This window comes from Podarcis bocagei (assembly GCF_964188305.1).
Source record: "Podarcis bocagei genome assembly, chromosome: 4".
NCBI classification, from domain to species: Eukaryota; Metazoa; Chordata; class Lepidosauria; order Squamata; family Lacertidae; genus Podarcis; species Podarcis bocagei.
Genome location: NC_138128.1, coordinates 85,659,277 through 85,678,900, shown reverse-complemented (window position 1 = coordinate 85,678,900; position 19,624 = coordinate 85,659,277). Strand labels below are relative to the sequence as shown.

The window sequence follows — 19,624 nt, the reverse complement described above, 5'->3', positions numbered from 1 at the left end:
TGAGTGGTATCATTTAACAGAGAAAAGAAGAGAAGAAATCTTCACATTCTTTACCCATCCCTCCTTGCCCCATATATTAAAAAATACGACCGTATATGCATTTCCTCTCACTCAACACTTTATATGTGAGTCTCTCTCCAATGTTTTTATTTTAACATTAGAGGCTCCACAATTTTCACATCCCCCAGTCATCCAAAAGCCCTGTTTAAATGACACTACTTATTGTTCATGTGATCCCAATATGGACCTGCTGTATTTTTTCTTTCTTTAAAAAACCCTCAATAGTTTTCACCAGGGTACCATTAATTGTTACAAAATGTGGTTTGCTTAATGTACTGACATTAAACAAAGCCAGATGTAGCTAAGGAGTGAAATATCCAGATGAAATTATGATTTAACGGAGAAACTATGTGTGGATTAAGGTATACGAGTGCATGTGTGTGTAGCTGACAACCATTGGAAGATGCAATCCATAGCCCCATCTCTCTTTACAAACCAATTCTCTTTATTCTTTTCTTGCTGGGATGGTTTTAATATTGTATTCATCTTATACATGTATTGGAAATGGCCTTGGGAGGCCCTTGCAGGGCAGAAAGGTGTTACATAAATGTATAAATAAGATCAATAAAATAAACTTGCCAGTCATTGTCAGATGGTTTTATTTGATGCCAAATCAGTCTTGTGATATGTTTCAGAGTGACTTAAATTCCCATTTACAGAAATTGAGATGTCTCCTTCCAAAGATAGTCCAAGGGTTTTGCAGAAACAAAGAAGGCCTATAACTGGTCCATTCAAGCATGTTACCCCCATTGTCCAGAAGAGAAACAGAGTACACCTCTGGGGAGAGAAGAATCAATCAATTTCTGTCACATATGTTCATTCTATCCCATTTTCATACAATACAAACCCAGGAGGTGTGGAATCAGGTCAGTCCATTTCAGAATTTGCAAAGAGTGAATTCCTTAAGCATCCCTCACCTTCCTCTGGTACCCTGGGTTCTCCCTTCAGACATGCACTGCCCGTCACATCTTTTGCATCCTGTTAGTATCTCCCGTTTCCAGGCTTCCTTCATAATTGCCTTCTTCATCTGGAAGATGAGGTTGATGATATATCTGTCTCTTAATGGAGTGAAGGTGGCCTTCTCATTAGGGAAGATTAACTCATAGGTCATATTATGTTAAATTGATTAAAGGAGGTGTGTGTATAATAATATCACAGTAATAAGGGTTCAGGAAAGGAATCTTTCCTGTGTCTGTCCAATTCCAATGTGAGATTTCTGCCTCTCTCTCTCTCATGCACGCACTGCTGCCTTTGAGGTGCTAAAACAAAGAATCTCTTGTTAAGTGTGCACAGAGAGGCGGGGATCCATCTTGAAATGTTAGTACTTCCTGCAGATTTGGTCCCATTCACGATAGTGAGTGTCACTACACATGATGCTTCAGCACTTATGATAGGACAGATCCCAAGTCTCTGGAGCCTTGAGGAGATGATTAAACTGAGCAGAATGTCAGGATGACAAGTTGGAGCCAAAGGACCATTCTGCATTTTGCTCTCACCTGTGACTCCCCACCCACCAGGCTGCATCAGTGGGTTATCCAACCATGCTAGCTCTGGGCCCCTTATCCATGGTCCATTGATGGGCTCTGCCCCCTAACCCATGCAGCTCTACTTCTTTGTATGCCTGGCTCTGTCTCCTGAATTCACCAACCTTCATCCACTGCTACAGGGTCTGAGCCTCAGTCAACAGAGCAAGACCAATACCACTGCTTATACAGTCGTACATTGGAAGTTGAATAGAATCCATTCCAGAAGTCCGTTTGACTTCCAAAATGTTTGGAAACCAAAGTGCTGCTTCTGATTGGCTGCAGGAAGCTCCTGCAGCCAATCGGAAGCCGTGGAAGCCCCGTTAGACGTTTGGGTTCCAAAGAACGTTCGCAAACCAGAACACTCACTTTCCGGTTTGCAGCGTTCAGGAGCCAAAACGTCCGAGTACCAAGGCATTCAGGATCAAAGGTATGACTCTATGTCAGCGCAATGGGGTCTCTAGTGAGTGTGTATGTTTCAGGTTTTCTTTCAAAGGTAGGATTTCCCATAAAAAGAAGGCCTGGTTCTCCAAGGGGTCATAGAATTGCCGAGTTAGAAGCAAGCCTGAGGGTCATCTAGTGCAATTCCCTGCAATGCAGAAATCTCAACTTGATCATACATGACAGGTGGCCATCCAAACTCTTCTTAAAAACCTCCAGTGAAGGAGATCCCACCACCTTCTGAGTGAGATGGTTCCACTGTCAAACAGCGCTTACTGTCAGTACGTTATTCCTGATGTTTCATCGGAATCTCCTTGCTTTGGGATTGTGAAATGTTTGATGAGGGAAGGATTGCTGGCTGTTTCACTAGACTTCTTCCAGGACTTAAAGATACTGAAGAATGAGGTGGGAAGGAGGAGGTTCCTGCCTCACTTCTCACCTCAGTGCCTCACAGGAAGCCTGAACCTCTGAGAGGGCCCAAGCAGTAGGATGATGGCCTCCTTGATCTGATAAAAAAGTCCATCATTGTCCAGTAATGCGTCCTCACAGTGGCCAAACTGATGCCTATGGTGAGCCCACAAGTAGGGCCTGGGTGAAACAGCACTCTGCCCGGTTGCCTTCCCAGCTACTGATATTGAGAGGCATAATTCCTCAGAGAGTGGAGGGAGAACACAGCCATTGTGGTTAGCGGCCACTGATAGGCTTATTCTCCATGACTATGTCTAACCCCCTTCTAAAGCCATCCACACTGCTGAACATCTCTACATCCTAGTTTATGTGCTGTGTGAAGGCACCTCTGTGCTGGTCCCGGGGTGTGTGTGTGTGTGTGTTACCATGCGGCGTGGTCTGGGTCCGGTACTGGGTCGAGGGTATGGAGGCTGTCCATCAAGGGCGAAGCGGGGTCCAAGGCTAGGAGCTGGGCATGGTCAGGAACTCTGGAAGAGCAGGACAGGGTGCTGGCAGGAACAGGTTACCAACGATGTTGCTCCCACAACCTGGGACTGGACAGGCTGGCCTTTATCTCCTCTGAGGCATAGGGCGGCCCCAGTCCACATGTGACTCGCCTCTCCTGGCCTGGAGGCGAGCATTCCTCCTGCAAGAACTTAGTTCCCTCTGCCTCTCTGCCCTGAGCCTCTGCAGCTCAGGAGAGGCTGGAGGGTTACTGGACCCAGAGGCAACCTCACCTTCCCCTGACAGGGCTGGGAGAGGAGCACCTGCAGGCAATGGGTCCTCGATCACCTCCGGAGCCAGAGCGGTTTCAGCTGGTGTCTGCTCCTGAGGATCCTGCACAGGTGAGGGCCCTTCAGGTTCAAGCCCTTGCCCCGGCTCAGCCAGCCCTGGAGGCGGGGACTCCTGTGCAGGCTGGGATTCCTCAGGTTCAGCCTCTGAATCAGATTCCCAGACCATCACAACCTCATTGTGTGCCCCCTTTAAAGGTGTGCAATGGTCCTTAACTCACCGTGGGTGCTTCTACTTCTCTTGTGTCAAAATGCCAAATGGTGGCATTGGACTGAATGCCACCAAAATGCCAAATGGTGGCATTTCAGATCTGGGAGTGATGCAAAAGCCCCAGAAGAGTATAATGATGCGTCAGCATCCTATTGGCTCCCGGAGCAGAGCAAGGAGCAGGAAAGGGAAGAATAGTTGGCAAAACCAGAAAGATGCATTTGTTCCAGCAGTCAGGCTGCCTAGCAAACCTCTCCCCCGTCTCCTCTCTGTCTTCTCCGGGCTCTTTCTCCTATCCGACAGCCTATTTCTCTTCTCATTACGCCATTCCTGTTCACCCCAGTGATTAAGTGCACCTTCTTCCTAACCAAGGAAAGCAGTTGCCGCTTGGCTTCTGGAGACATAAATAAACAAAAAAGGTCAGAGACGCAATCCCTGGTGGAAGCAGACAAGGACTGAGACATCCTGATAAACTTTGGCTGTAGAGTTGCAAAGATGGCAATGAATTAAAGGGGATAAAAACGCAACTCAATTATGTATGCAGATGGGGAGGGAGTCTGGAAGTAACTGAACACATCATTTAAAGGAAATAAAAAGGGGGGAGAAACTAGCAACTGATTTAAATGTCTTGGATCCCTGCTGAGACTCATTTCCTAAACCAGGATATGTAGTCTGCCATTCCGTCTGGGTTTTTTCCTCCCAATTTCCTTGGCTTTTTTTCCAATGGCTGGCTTTGTATATGTGTGTGGGGAAGGGGGAGGGGATTGTATCAATTTATGTTTTACTTATTGTTTAGAATCCATGATGTCATACTCTGAGATGCCTTGGAATCAAATACACCCAGATTTCCGAATTTCAGAGCATTCCACCAACATTTTTATTTCACCCCAGTTCTCCCCCACCTCCAGCCCCACATACAAGTTTGTGATGAGCAGTTCGATTCAAAGAGCTCCTTGACTTCACAGCTTTCAACTTTCTTGCTCAGAAGTAAAATCCTCTAGAAAAATTGCTCTCCGGCAAAATGGAAAAGGTAGCAGTGCATTTTCTCTGAACCAGGAAAGGTTGTAGGCAGGTAGAAACCAGATTTCGTTGCCAGCAGAAATGTAAGGACCATCCCCATGTTCAGTAGCAGGTCCAGGTTAGGTCCAGGTTGCCACTTCTCTGTTGCAAAGTGCACATGGAGGTGAGAGCTAACCCAAGGATATGATCACTTGTTTGGTTTAAGGAAGCATAAACAGACATATAATTTCAACACACAATTTTAACATGTAATTTCATTATGTGTATTAGTTTTAAAACTACTGATATTATTTATAATCATTACGTTTTATATGCCAATTTGTTTTAAACTTGATTCTATCAGCATTTCAATGATCTATTTGATCAGTATTTTAAATCTATATTTTATATACATTTTAAATCTGTATTTCACCTGTATTTTAAATAATATTTTTATGTAAACCAGTTTGCCAATTAAGCGATCTATAAATCCATTGGGCAAGCTGAAACAGACAGGACTATTGGAAGCGTTGAATTCCTCCCTAAGTGTTGAAAATTGTAGTATTCTGAATTCTTTCTGCACAGCTAGTGTTGAGTTGGATTCTTTAAAATTGGTGGGTCAGAAGAAGTATTGGTACTCACTTTGGGGAGTTTCCATGATGCTCTGATCGTGCCTCCTTCATTACTCACTGTCCCACCAATATGAAGCAATGTGATCAATGGAAGTCGTGTCTCCTGTTTGAAAGGAAGCTTACCCAGGTGAGAAGAAGAGGCCCAGAAGATGACCTCCTGGAAGGACAAGTAACTCTGTCACATTTCTGCATTGGATTGAATCATCTAAGAAAGGCTGCACTTCACGTTTGACTCTTGAAGGTTTCTGCCCATCCATTTATGGGCAAGAGTCACCCCCTCCCCAGTCTTCACTTAATCCCATAGACCCATCAGCAGTAATTCATCCTTGGCTGCTAGATTCTATATGTGGCTTTAGCCAGAAGAGACCCAAAGAACAAGGCATGAAAGGTTAATAGAAGGCAGAAAGCTTCCTCGAGTAATCACAAAGGAAAGCCAAGCAGCACTCGAGGCAGATGCTCGTTCGGAAGTGACACTGAACCCCCTCTGGAAGACTCGGCACTGTATCATGCAAAACAGAACACCCTTAATTTAGGATTTAATAGCTCCAAATCTCTGGTGGGTTGAGAGAGGGATATTAATTCTGCCACAATATTGGATTAGAGTGGAGGCAATGGAAATTTGTCTTACCTGTTGTATTGATTTAACTCGAGCAGATAATGGCCTGACATGAAACAGTGGAAATGAAAAGGAATCCGCCTAAGCCTGCAATCCCAATGCGATTCAGAGGATGTTGCAGCAGGGCTACCTGCAAGTCAGGACTGGCTGGCGCATTACGGAGCTTCTGCAAGGCTGTGCCGGTAAGCTTTGCAATGAGAAGGCTACGTGCATAATTACAGGGATTGGCAGTAGGAGCAGAGTGGCTTCTGTTCTAGCTAAGGTAAAGGACCATAAGCTAGAACAGAAGCCACTCTGCTTCATGTAAGAGTTGGACTCTTTCAGCGAAGTCCCTCTGTCACACTACGTTATCTTGTAGCGGCAGGTTTTACAGCGTGGCCCCTCCCAAAAGCAACACTGCCCCTCCCTGGGAGATGATGATTTGGGGAGGAGAAAGGACCTACATTATCCTTCTCTCTAACAAACATTACTTTTAGAATCATACATTTGGAAGGGACCTCCAAGGCCATCGAGACGAACGCTCTGCTCACGGGTGCCAACTTGAATAAAATATGGGGAGGGGAGGGTAAACCCCGCCCCACATAATCGGTCACATGACATAGTGCACGCACACTATTTGAATGGCAATGCCCATCAACTTGGGGGGCAGCCCCCTAAATATTTTATTGGGGAGGTCGAAGACCTCTTGGCCCCTAGGAGTTGGCTCCTATGCCTCTGCTGTTGAAGGAACTCGCCAATATGGCAGGTATGAGAGAGGGCGTCAACCAGCCTACCCAAAAAACCTCTGATGCAGGGGGGTCTGCCACCTTTTGTGACAGCCCTGCTTCTTTGTCTCCTGTTCCCAAATCCCTCCTGTTATGTATTCAGACTGGCTGCAGTTCTCACTCTGGGCCACCAGTATGCAAATGAAGGATTGAGAGTTGCTTTCACCGATTGGGTAGTTAGTTGGAATTTGTTACTGTTACAAGTTATTGAGCATTATATAAGGCAGCCAGCTTCACTGTTGTTCAGAGAGACTTAGAGCAGTACTAACTGCTGTAATAAAGAGCTGTTGCTTAAAAGAGCTGTGCCTGTAGCCCATCTTTCCCACTATACAACACCGCCCATCACAGGACACCTTGCAAAAGAAGTCCTTCCCTTTTGGAGCACTGCTGAAAAGTGCCATATAAATGTCATTCTCATGGAAATGCATTGCTTTCCTTGACCCACACCGCTCAATGACTTCCGTTCCTACCAGTTTTACTAGGTGATCTCACATCTACCGCTGAGCATGGTCGTTAAAAGGCTACCTTAATTTTAACTGAAGGTCGCCTCTTTCCAAAATTCCATGGAGCAAGAGGTGCAGGGGATAAGCAGAGGTTGCCATCATGATTTTCCAGCAGTTTCATAGGGTACAAAAGTATGGCATGTGCACTGCAAAATCCACACCATCTGTTACAGGGTTAGCCATTTGGACTGAAGCTCAGCAGGGAAGATTATACCATATAAGTGAATCGGGGGCCACTGCTTCCTCATTATTGATTTGATATATGGATATTTATTTGTTTATTGCCTATATATCCCACCTAAGAACATCATAAGAGCCTGATGGATCAGACCAGCGGCCCATCTACCATCCTGTTCTCACACTGGCTAACCAGATGCTTGTGGAAAACCCTCAAGAAGGATTTGAACACAAGAGCCCTCTCTCCACCTGTGGTTTCCGGCAACTGGTGTTCAGAAACTTTGCAGCCTCCAGCTTTGGAGACAGAGAACAGCCATCACCCTCCAAGGAGCTCAAGATGGTTCTGTTCCTCTCCTTTTTCTAACCTCAAAACAACTCTGTCAGGTAGGTTAGGCTGAGAGACTGTGACTGGCCCAAGGTCACCCAGCGATTTCCGTCGTTTAACAGGACATGTGGGTTCATATGGGAGAGAGCAGTCCTTCCTAGTTACGAGCAATAAAAGACAATTAAAGACCTCATTGTCCATTATCAAGAGCTGGACTAGTCAAAAACCTAGAGAGAGGATCCTGTTTTGTATATCCAAAGAGCATCCGTACTACAGAATCCAACACAGAATTTGGAATCCCGAGAATGGGGGCAGTGTTGGTTGGGGTTTTGTTTTTTTTAAGGACTGTGTTTTTAGGCCTTATAGAGAGATATTTGAACATGATTAGGTGGTCTTGGTGAAACTAGGTAGCCAGTGCAGCTGTGACATATGAGTTACAACCAGGATGACCTGGCAAAATTCATTACTTGAAGTGGAGATTCAATTTCACAGTGGCTTTGATAAGAGGGGCTCCTGTACTCATGCGTCAAAGTCAATAAGACTTTTGTATTGGGTAAGAGAGTCTCATGGGCAACAGTGTTCGGGTCCTCGATTTCATCATCTCCTGTCTCTTTGTCAGATACTGTTCTGCTAAAAAGGCCAATCAGGAAAAGTTCTGCCAGTCTGCTCTAATAGGTTTTTTCCCTCTGATCTAACCTGACACCTTTGATGACAAGAAGGTGAACTGTGAAATGTCTTGAGAGTGCGATGGGATTATACTTCCTCCCACCAATCAAGCCAAAAATCTCCCTCCCCTTTGATGCTCTGATGTAGACTTGCCTGCTTTAATTCACATCTCCGAACCATAGGGAAATGATCCATGGCACAACTAGGTCACGACAGGCACAAGAAGAAATATGAGTGTGCCTGTGGAACTCTGCCAAAGCTGGAACTATTCATTTTGGGTCTGAGCTTTAGAGATGTTCAGAACTGGATGAGAGATGCAGGTGCTCTCTGACTTGTGTGATCATATACAGGCCGGTGTGGAAAGCCAGCAAGGTATAACCCTGGGAGACCAGGGTTCAAGCTTTGAAGCTCACCTTGAGCCACTTTCTCAGCCTAGCATAACTCACAGAATTGCTGTAATGATAATTGAGGAGGGGGAGAACCATGTATACTATACTACCTTGTGCTCTGTAAAGGAAAGGGGGTATATATATTTATATACCTATATCCATATATATGTATTTAAAACTCAATAATATTTTTCCTTTTGTGGGCAAACAAATTGGGCTTGCAGATGAAAAGCTCCCAGTGGATTATGTCTCCAAACCAATTAGCATTAAGCTCATAGAGATGTGTGTGTGTGTGTGTGTGTGTGTGTGTGTGTGTACACAAAACAGAGGTGTTGCAAACTTAAATGTTTCAGCTGATTGCCGGCCTTTTAACAAACTGATCTAATCTATCACCTCTTTTTATAAAGGAAAATATATATATTCTGCTTTTCCACCCACTGGGACCTCCATGCAACTAACAACAATATAAACAAGCCAACACAATTAATAAATAATGTCCCTAAAGGCAGATAGATTATTTATATCTTTCTCACTGTTAGGAGATTCTGAATGTGCACCCTTGCTTTGTAAATTGAAAACAAGGTATTAGGCCATGGGGATTCTAATAACCAACAAAATAACCTGCAGACCTCAAGACTGAAGTCAACCCATCCTTGGTAGAAAAGGCAAACACCACTCACTCCTCTTGTCAAATATCCAAGTGAAATAGAAACATCTTTTTAAAGAATAGAAAAATAGAAAAATCTTTTTAAAGTGCTGACAATAAAGCTGACCTGGGAAATTTTCTGAAACAGGGCACTTCAAAACGTGGGAACGGCCACTCTGTCCCACTGTGTCCCCATTTCACCACCTCTTTTTTTCCAGGTCCACAATAACTGCCCCAAACCCCATTGCTTTAATCAGGATTTGCAGTCTCATAACCAGTGATGCTTGGGAATTCTAATAAAAGTTTGGCCTGCCATCTTCATTCAAAATGGTGCCCAGTTGCATCCAAACAAACAGGAAAACCTGTTCCTTGATGTCAGGAATCTTCATGCAAAATTTTGTTATGAAAACACTTAGCGAACAAACAACTTTCCAAAACATAGGCTATATCCTTATCAGTAGTTGTGTGATGCTCTTTCAGGAATTAAAAAATACACCTACCCTACAAATATTATTGCATTTCTCCTCCTGTTTCAGGGGCTCTCTTCCAGAAAGGGTAGCACTTTCTTGAGGAATGCATTACGTATATACTGGAGAAATCCATCTGGTTGTGAATTCTCCTCTTGTATCAAACCAAGCGCATGCGTGCAGGGAGATTAAAACATAGCTGTATTTTGGTCTAGGCAACATATTCTCTTTCCATTTGGAAGAACAACAAAGCCAACTGTCAGCTGTGCAAATAATAGGACATTTATTTTTGCAGCAATAAACATCTGAGAAGTTCTATCCAAGCCACCCAAACAATATTACAATTCAGTGCAAAAATAAGCATCCCACAGCCCTTTCCGGGAGAAAAGAAAATATGCTGATACATTGGCTCGAGGGGGGAATTTAGACGGCTGCTTGCCTTTGCATCCACCATGGGCAGATCCCAGGAACAGGGATGTCTCGAGAGATCTGGTGTCAGGTACCAGCACCTGAGAGAACAGAACACAGATTTCCCCCCACCCCTTGTCCAGAGAGCACATCTTCCCTGTCTAAACTCCCTTGCCAATTGAGATCACTGGATGGGACCCTGCTAATGATATCATCATCAAAAGAAAGCAGGCAAGATCCAAACACCTCCATGCACCACATTTCTGCTCACACAGATAGTGCCTTCTTCTTTTGACCACTCCTTGTGCCTCACTAGCTGTCACTCTAGAAGACCCCTGTCTGGGGGAAACTTGCTGGAAAATCACCATATGCAAACCATATGCAAACAACAGTCAATATTTCAGCCAATGGCAGGCAGAAGTGGAGGTTTGGCTTCTTAGCAGCAACACCAAGGCTCAGGAATTGAGTGACCAGAGGCGGCATAACGTCACTATGATGTATGTGGCCCCTCTGTTTTGCCAGACCATCACAAGTCGAAGGCTGGATTCAAAGATTCTTATCTGCATTCTGGGATCTTTATGTGTTCATTGTTTCTTGTGGTTAGATTTTTTTTTTAAAAAAAAAAGATTTCCAGTCGCTCTAATCGTGACAGTATTTTTTAGAAAAATAAATTTTAAGCTGCCTTCAGCTTGTGGGGAGATAGCTAAATATTAAAAGTAAACAAATCAGTATTGTGTGCTATGCAGATAATGATAGATTCTTTCCATTTCCTTAACTCATTGGATATTTATCAGGCTTTGATTGGTTCTCAGTCTCCAGGTCCTGTTTCTGATTGGCTGGGAGGACTGAATTGCTTTTCAGCCCAAAGGGAACCTCCCAGGCATGAGTATTCTGTTGTCAGTCAATAACCAGTAAGTAAATGGAGACCACATACCAAGGAGCTTAAAACATCTCTGGAAAGCCTGGACCATGGATGGAAGACTTCATTGGAGACCACATACCAATGAAGTCTTCCATCCATACCCCAGACTTTCCAGAGACCTTTTCAGCTCCTTAGGTTCTTTTTGTTGTTGTTTTGGCTTTTACACTTCCATGGATACTGAACCCAACTCAAAGGCATGGATAGTGGTTATTGTCTTCCATCCAACATACCAGTCTCAATGACTTCATCCAGGTGAGCTGTTGCCAGTTGGCAATTGGTGGAACTCAGCTGACTGTGAGAAAGATGGAGGAAAGCAGGGAATGTGGTAAACTGAAACCAGGAGCAAAGAGGGAACTTCCGATCAGAAGCACCCAAAATGGATTTAGGAGGTGGAGTGAAATAATTGTGTTTGTTACATTTGTATACCATGCTTCTTGCGATACAACAGGGGTGGAGAACCTCAAGCCCCAGGGGCCAAATGCCATTGCCCCTGGGCCTGTCTCTTTGGTCCTTGGGGGCTCCCCAGGCAACACCCATCACTAGCATTGCTTCACAACCTCCTTGAGTGTTTCTGCTTGTGTCCTTGAACTCTTACAATTACTCTTGCCTGCCTGGGTGGAGCACAGAGGGGAGTGTGTGAATGTCTGTAGTGATTAGCCTACCATGCAAAGCACATTCTATATACCATACAGCACATTCATTGCTCTGTCTGCTTTTGCCTTTGGCCCCATTCATCACTGGGAAGTTTGCCCAGAAAGTTTTCCCACCTCATCTATAGAAAATTGTTTCTGTAGAGGACCTGGTGATTGTCCAGTGAAAGGAGTAAATCTTCCAGAGCTTTGGGCTCCCCAAAAGGATAAGAATAAATAACTGTGAGCTACAACTGCTGAGCAATAGCGATAAAGTGCCTGCTTAGGGGGTCAAACCCTTAATCTGAGCAGAAAACGGATAGTACAGTTGCAATAGGGTTGCATGGAAATATAAGTTGGTGGTCTTGGGGTGTGCAAGTTTCTGTATGCATAACCTGAAATAATGAGCATTTTTACATGTTTCTTTTTCATAGAATCATAGAATGGTAGAGTTGGAAGGGACCACGAGGGTCGTCTAGTTGAACCCCTGCAACCTAGGAATATTTTGCCCAACATGGGGCTTGAACCCACAATTCTGCTATTAAGAGTCTCATGCTCCATCGACGATTTTTAACTATCTCTAGGACTTGAGAGCAGGGGAAGGAAGTTTCCATACAGATTTGGAATTTGGGCATGTTGAAATAAGGGTATCAAAATTCCTGATACCCTTCAGTTTGAGGAATTCAACAGATGGGGAACGTACGCGAAATTTCAGTTTGGCTCTTCTGCCCCTCACTTCCAAGATGCTTCTCCTTCCGCAGCAGTGGAAGGATGAAAAAGGCTGTTTGCTTCCATGCTGGAAAAGCAGGCTCTGAAAACCTGGTCTCTTGAGCCAGCATCCCAGAAGCTGTGCCTGTTCCCTCCCAATAAACCTTCCACAATAAACTGTGTGGGATTGGCTTTCAATTATGTAAGCATCGCCAGCCAAGTCAGCTTGCAGATAAATTATTTATGCCAAGTCGCTGAATGCACGGCTGCATGAACAATGTGTTCGCATTAATAAACCCAACTGCAAACTCAAAACAGATCTGAGGCAGGAAAATTGAAGCAGAAAACCCTACATACCACTAGATATAATGCCATCAAATTTCAATGGCATTGACTTTCTGCTTATTGCATTTTTTCACATTAGTCTCCAGTGTGCTAAAATAAGGACTCATTTTGCTCTGCCTTATCTTTTATTTGGTTTGCAAGGGTTATGCAGAACACAGCAGTGGCTGTCTTCAACCAAGCACCCTCCAGATGTTTTGAACTACAACTCCCATCAACCCTAGCTATTCTGGCTAGGGCTGATGGGGGTTGTAGTCCAAAATAACTGGATTATTTTATTTTATTATTTATATGCTGCCCAATTATTATTTATCTGTTGCCCCGCCACTCTGGGTGGCTCTCAACAGAATATTAAAAACACAATAAAATATCAAACATTAAAATCTTCCTTATGCAGGGCTGCCTTCAGATGTCTTATAAAAGTAAGATAGTTGTCTATTTCTGTTTGGAACCAGTTTGGCCCCAGTTTGGAACCAGTTCCTTAGAGGAAATGAAGACTGGGGAGGCTGTAAATTTTCGTGCAAATACAAAGTTGCTGCTTTTCCCAATCAGTGTCCTGGACATGTTTTTTATTTATTTACATTGTTTATATAATGTAAATAAATAAACATATTTATTTATTTTAGTGTAGTGTAAATAAATATATTTATTTTAGTGTAAACTAAAAGAGGCAATGAGATTCAAAAATGCAATAATGCATACTGATAAGAGCTTGGTACTGCTGGTAATGGATATGCTTGTGTTTCTATTTTACTCATGTGCAAACTTGCATGTTACACATGTATTCAAGGAAAGCACAGCATTGGGGGATCTCTAATCTAGAGACAGTTGCATGTCCCAGTGCTTATTGCACTATGTAGCTACCAATTTAGAAATGCTGGTGTAGTCTTGCTTGCTTGGGAGAATTAGCAAGCACCGATGAATGTCAATATAAACACAGATTTCCAAATTCACAGTTATGCATGAATCTAGGGTGTTCCAGCACTCCAAAGCTCACCCTGGGTGTTCCATCAGTTTTCATGGCAAGTTAATGAGTGGTGTTTGGCTCTGCATAAAAGGGAATTGTTATTCATAATGTAATGACATAGTGTACGGTATGCTGATGTTACTCCTTCCAAATGACATCCCTGACCTTTAGCTACTATGGCAACATGTGTCATTCCAGGGCACTCTGGGGATGAAATCTTGGCTCCCTCCCTTCTTCTCTCCCCCACCCTTCTATAGTGGCAAATATTCATAGAGGGGGAAAATACTCAAACTGGCCTTTTTCTAAGGGGTGAGGAGGTGAGAAAAATGGGGAAATCATATTTTTTTTAAGAAAGAAAAAAAAACTTCTTTGAAATTTCAGCTCCACTCCATTAGGGACACTTGTCTGTTTGAGATGTTACAGCCCTATTCCCATAGGAAGCATTTGGCATGCCAGGGAATTCTACTGGAAATGGAAATTGGAGCAGAAATTGCTGTAATCTGCATGTTCATCTGAGGTGCAGGACAAAAATCACACAAGCCAATATGTGTGGTTTATTTATTTATTTATTTATTTATTTATTTATTTATTATTATTATTATCAATCTGCCAACATTATGTAAATAATCTCATTGTTTTTTACATTGTTGTTAATGTTTCACTTCTGTTGAAATGCACTGAAACCACCGTATTTTTCGCTCCATAGGGCGCACCTGACCATAGGGCGCACCTAGTTTTTAGGGGGGGATCAAGAAAAAAAATCTTAAGACACAAGATCTACCCACCAGGGAAGAATGGCAGATGAAGCTGATGGACTACATGGAACTGGCGGAAATGAGTGGCAGAATCCGAGACCAGGGAGAAGAGTCGGTGGAAGAAGATTGGAAAAAATTTAAAGTATATTTACAAAAACATTGCAAAATTAATGAATGTTAGAAGGATGCTGGAATGAAGTTATATGGTTTTAGCAGAAATGTAATAAAGAATTAAGTAAAAGCTGATTGATAATGGGCCAAAATGAAAAATTTAAGGTTAGATCGTTAAGATAAATTATAGAACAAAAATTGAGAAAGATGGAAAGAATTTTCTGAAACAATTAATTGAACTATAATACAAAAAAGGGAGGTGCGAGGAGGTCGATGAAACAAATAAATGAAAGGTAAAGATATGGAATATTGGATGTGTGTTTTAGTGTTATTGTTTCTTTTTGCTGTATTGTTGTATTGTTTTTCTATGTTTTTCTTTTTATGTATTGTAATGTATGTCCTGTTAAATTTTTTGTTGTTTTCTTTTTTTTCTTTTTCTGTAATTTTTAAACCTCTAATAAATATCATTTTAAAAAACAAAACCTTATCCCCCCCCGCCCCAAAGAGCAGCGTGCAGGCTGTGCAACCTCAAGGGAGAGGCTGTGCAGGCTAAAGAAGCCAAAGCCGCGTGCAGCCTCTCCCTGCCGGAGGGGCTGTGCGCGGCTATCCCTGAAGCCTGGACAGCGAGAGGGGTCGGTGCGCACTGAAGCCTCTCACTCTCCAGGCTTCAGCGAAAGCAACGGGAAGCCTCCGGGGCTCGGAGGGAGCACTCCCTCTGCGCTTTGGAGGCTCACCGTTGCTATCACCGAAGCCAAGGAGCCTGCATTCGCTCCATAGGACGCGGACACATTTCCCCTCAATTTTTGGAGGGGGAAAACTGCGTCCTATAGAGCGAAAAATATGGTAATTATGTAAGCTGGTAGCAAGACAAATAGTACAGTGGTACCTCTGGATGCGAACGTGATCCGTTCCGGAGCCGCGTTCGCATCCTGAAGTGAATGCAACACGCGACTACGTGTGTGTGGGTCGTGTTTCACCGCTCCCACGCATGCGCGTGACATCATTTTGAGTGTCTGCGTATACATTACTTCCGGGTTGCGCTTCATTACTTCCGGGTCGCCGTGGAGCGCAACCCGAAAAATGCTTAACTTGAAGCGTATTCATCCCAAGGTATGACTGTATACATTTTAGCAGAAGCTGAATTGTAGTAGAAGAGAAACAGCGCTGAATGTGACAAAAACAGGATGGGATGGAAATTGCTGCCTCGTTACATTTCTAGTAAGGATGACACCCCACACATTATGTATGCCTGCTGCAGAATGCATATTTATTCATTCTGAAACAACTGACCTCATAATGTCCTATCAAATGGTGGGTTGTGCACTATGCAGTGCTTTAGCGCTCAAGCATGCGTTATGTGACCTGCATATGCAACTAGAAGAGAGATATGCTGGGGTCTTCCCCTCCCCACCAGATTTAACAAGATTCCAAGAAAGGCAAGAAATGAATTGGATACTTGCAGTTTAACCACTGTAGTTGCAGTGTGTGTGCTCACACTCACACTTTTTAAAAATGGCAATTCAGAAATATTACCCCACTCAAAGCACCACAGAGCCAACAATTTACCTGGGGATGGGACCACAAAATTGGGGCTGCCACAAGTGAAACTACCAAACTATAAAGGGCCATTGGAATAACCAGTCTAATAGTCCTGCATAACCGTCTTCCCCAGAGATGATTGCAGCCCACCTTGGTTCATACTGTGCCATATTCAGCTGGGAACACATGGAGTTACCCTAACAGAATCACTGCAGTTTTGAACGAACATTGGGGGGGGGGGGGATACAATTTTTCAACCTGCTCATTCTCATGCCTGTTCAGAGTTGCAGCTCAATTTGACTCGGCTTGGGGGGGGGGTCCATTCAGCAGCTACGGAACTAAAAGCCATTGGATGTTTGGAAATCTTATTCAAGGCAGTCAGGTTGCAAGGTGTTAACTTTACTGGCCATGCAAATCCCAGCATGAGAAATAGCTTCCATGCTTCTTTCCTAATGTGACTTCATTGCACCTGAAATTACATTGCAGAAATAGTATTTTGAACTCCCGTTTCCCAACGGAAAGCTTAGGTCAGGCAAAAGTAGCCTGGAGGGATACATTTGCCTGATTAAATCTGATATATTCTGAGTATCCTGCCTTGCTTTTAGCTTTTTCCTAGTCCATTTATTCTCGGCTAGTAATCAACCTCAGCAGCCACCTATTAGAATGATTACTGCTTTACAATATGTAATGTGTAGTGCGTCGAGCTGACTGTTTCTTGCATATGAAATATAAGAAGGGAAACAGAAAGATTTTGACTTTGTCATTTACTGCATCCAATCACATCCAGGAAAATGCATTTTTCAGTGGGGGGAGAACCCCACCCCACAAAAGTGAGCTGGTGGAGATTTGGGCCTGCAAGACCAGTTGAGCCAGGGATTTGATGGCTGCACACCACAGGCCAATCTTGATGTAACCTGAGTAGTGTCTGTTTCCCTGCCACTGCTTCGCCTGGCCAGGGCAAAGGCGGTCGTCCTCTTATACACCTGCTGGGATTGACAAGGCATCTGATCCTCACCTGAAACACATAACTCTCCTGACAGGTCATTTGGTCTGCAGCCACAGTGTGGAAATAAAGGATGAGATTGCCCACCAGATAACAGGCACTCTACTATTCAAATTAGCCCCCCCCCAGTGTTTTTGTTACAATCCCCATATCAATTAAGTAATCGATTTTAATCTAGAATTTAAATTCTCAAAACTTTCTTATTTGTTAATTCGAGCAAGTAAACTACTGCTCTCACTTCATTGCAAACAGTATTTCTACCTTCAACACACTTGAGCAAACCTGCTCCTCTTCCTTTCACAGATATTTTGTTGCCATTTGCAACTGTAGCTGCCTCTGATTAGTTATCATTTAACTCTTTGGGGAAATAATTAGCATCACACATCATGTGCATGGAAGTTGCCGAACCAATTAACCAACTAGAAGGATTACTGTTAATCGCACCAATTTTCCTATAACTTAATATTGCTGGATAGTTCTGATGAACTGCAAAAGCATTTTTAGTTTGCCTTCTGTTGCCACCCTGAAACTTTTCTTTATTGGTGCCACTTTGTTTTGTACGATTCCTTGCAAATGAAGGAAAACAACTTTTCTGCTTGTATGTGTTGATAATATAAGTTTGGTTACTGAGAACAAACAAGACTGTACAAAAACAAGATTGGGCACAGGCCTGACCAGGACATAGGCGTCCTGACTGTGACAAAGGTGACCTGTGTGATTGCTTGCTTGATTAACAGCTGTTGGGAACTTCAAGGTCCCTGCTCTCCCTTCTTATGGTCTTTGTACTGGACCTGGAGACTCCAATAGAGAGCATTCCATGTCAAGAAGGAGGGCAAATGGGCACCCTCTCAAATGACAGGGCAGAAGCTACATGGAGCAGGGCCTTTTCACTGGTGGTGCCCGTTGTATGCCTCGCTCTTCCCAGACCTGTTGCCTGCTGGGGAACGGGCAGGCTGGCGAGGCCCCCTAGATTTAGAGGCCCGAGTTGTCCTCCCATCACATGAAGTCTTGGGTTTGCAATTTTGGGAGAGGGGAGACTGCAGCACTGGGGAGAGGGTGGGCTGGCGAGGCCCCCTAGATTTAGAGGCCCTAGGCATCAGCCTACTTAGCCTATACATAAATCTGGCACTGGTCCCTCCTCCTGAGATGAGGAAGAATCAGGAAAGTGGGAATGGTTGCAAGGGATGAATTTGACCTGCTACGGTTGCAGTTAGGAGAAATGGTTTGATTCCTTGAGCAGAGCAAGATAAAAGGAACAAAGGTGATACAAGGCTATACAGTGGTACCTCGGGTTACAAACGCTTCAGGTTACAGACTCCGCTAACCTGGAAGCAGTACATTGGGTTAAGAACTTTACTTCAGGATGAGAACAGAAATCGCACTGCGGTGGCACGGCAGCAGTGGGAGGCCCCATTAGCTAAAGTGGTACCTCAGGTTAAGAACAGTTTCAGGTTAAGAACGGACCTCCGGAACGAATTAAGTTCTTAACCCGAGGTACCACTGTATTAGCAAAAGCTTTTGTGGGTCCTGCATTGGAGCTGTTGTTGTTTCAGGTCACATGGCATTCCCCCAGCCTTGAAAGGTTCACCAAAAAGGGGGAGTTCTTCTGATATGTGCTGTGAACTGCCCTGTGATCTTTGGATGAAGGGCAGTATTCAAATTTAATAGATAAATAAATAAAAAGATATAAACTGCAGCACAACTAAGGACCTCAGTGAGGATCTTGAACAAAGTGGACCATTTATATTTAATAAAGCAGTTGTTGCATGTTAAGTATCCATGGCCTGTAAATAAAGCATCTATTGAAGTCTAATTATCTTAAGAGGTGCATCTAGCTCTTTGTGTAATTAATTGCACATTACACATTCAAATCAATGCATTTGCTAGTGGTAGCTCAGCAAACTGGCGATGAGTATTCTACTTATCAATTAAGTGCCATTGCTGTATCAAATTAATTAGATATCAGCGAATGTGTGAAACAGCTATTCATGTCTTGGGCAATATCAAATAAGTGACATTTCGGCAAGAGGTCTTTATGCTTGCAGCTGATCCAAATAGTGTGTTTTTTGAGGGCAATTTCACACAGACCCTCCCACAGTCCAACTTTCACACAAGTGCATTACTGTGCAGATGCCATTATAGCATGAGTATATGAGGCAGATATGAGGCTACAAGGGTACCAGGAGCCCTGTTCAGGCATTGATTACCCATTGCAATTCAAACTGCACTAGGAAGAGTGGCAATGTGCTGGCTGGGCCCATCTTCTTTGTTGCATCCTTGAACTCAGCTCTGATGCCCTCTGCACATTGGAGGGCAAACACCCTCAGTAGGAAGCATCCTGACAGAGGTTGTGACAGAGAGGGTGGGGCAAACCACTGTGCCCCCTGCTCTCTCATGTGATTCTAATCAGGACCAGCCCAAGGCATTTTGCTGCCTGAGGGTACTAAGATTGGTGGAGGTTGCTAAGATGTATAAGACTGAATCAGATAAGTGCTGGAGATACACTGAGGTCGCGGGTACATTCTTTCATATGTGGTGGACCTGTAAAAGAGTAAAAGAATATTGGGAAATAGTTTATAATGAACT

At 43.7% G+C, this 19,624-nt stretch overlaps 1 protein-coding gene across 5 annotated transcripts in view; it reads right to left on the bottom strand.

Annotated features, from left to right (window-relative positions):
* Positions 1-642: 642 nt before the first annotated feature.
* LOC308585505 (uncharacterized protein) overlaps positions 643-19,624 on the bottom strand; it is a 43,371-nt gene continuing 24,389 nt past the window's right edge. For 2 of the 5 annotated variants that reach the window (XR_014007445.1, XR_014007446.1), the window contains 2 exons: positions 5,112-5,258; positions 4,352-4,660 (listed from right to left, as the gene is read on the bottom strand). Coding sequence is in view for 2 of the 5 variants with exons in the window: in XM_081191192.1 (XP_081047318.1) it covers positions 801-837; positions 978-1,087; positions 5,112-5,258 (294 nt within the window). In the remaining 3 variants the exon portion in view is untranslated. Of the gene's footprint in view, positions 838-977; positions 1,088-4,351; positions 4,661-5,111; positions 5,259-5,729; positions 5,905-19,624 lie in introns of those variants that run through there. The other 3 variants (XM_081191192.1, XR_014007451.1, XM_081191193.1) reach the window with 3 other exon arrangements.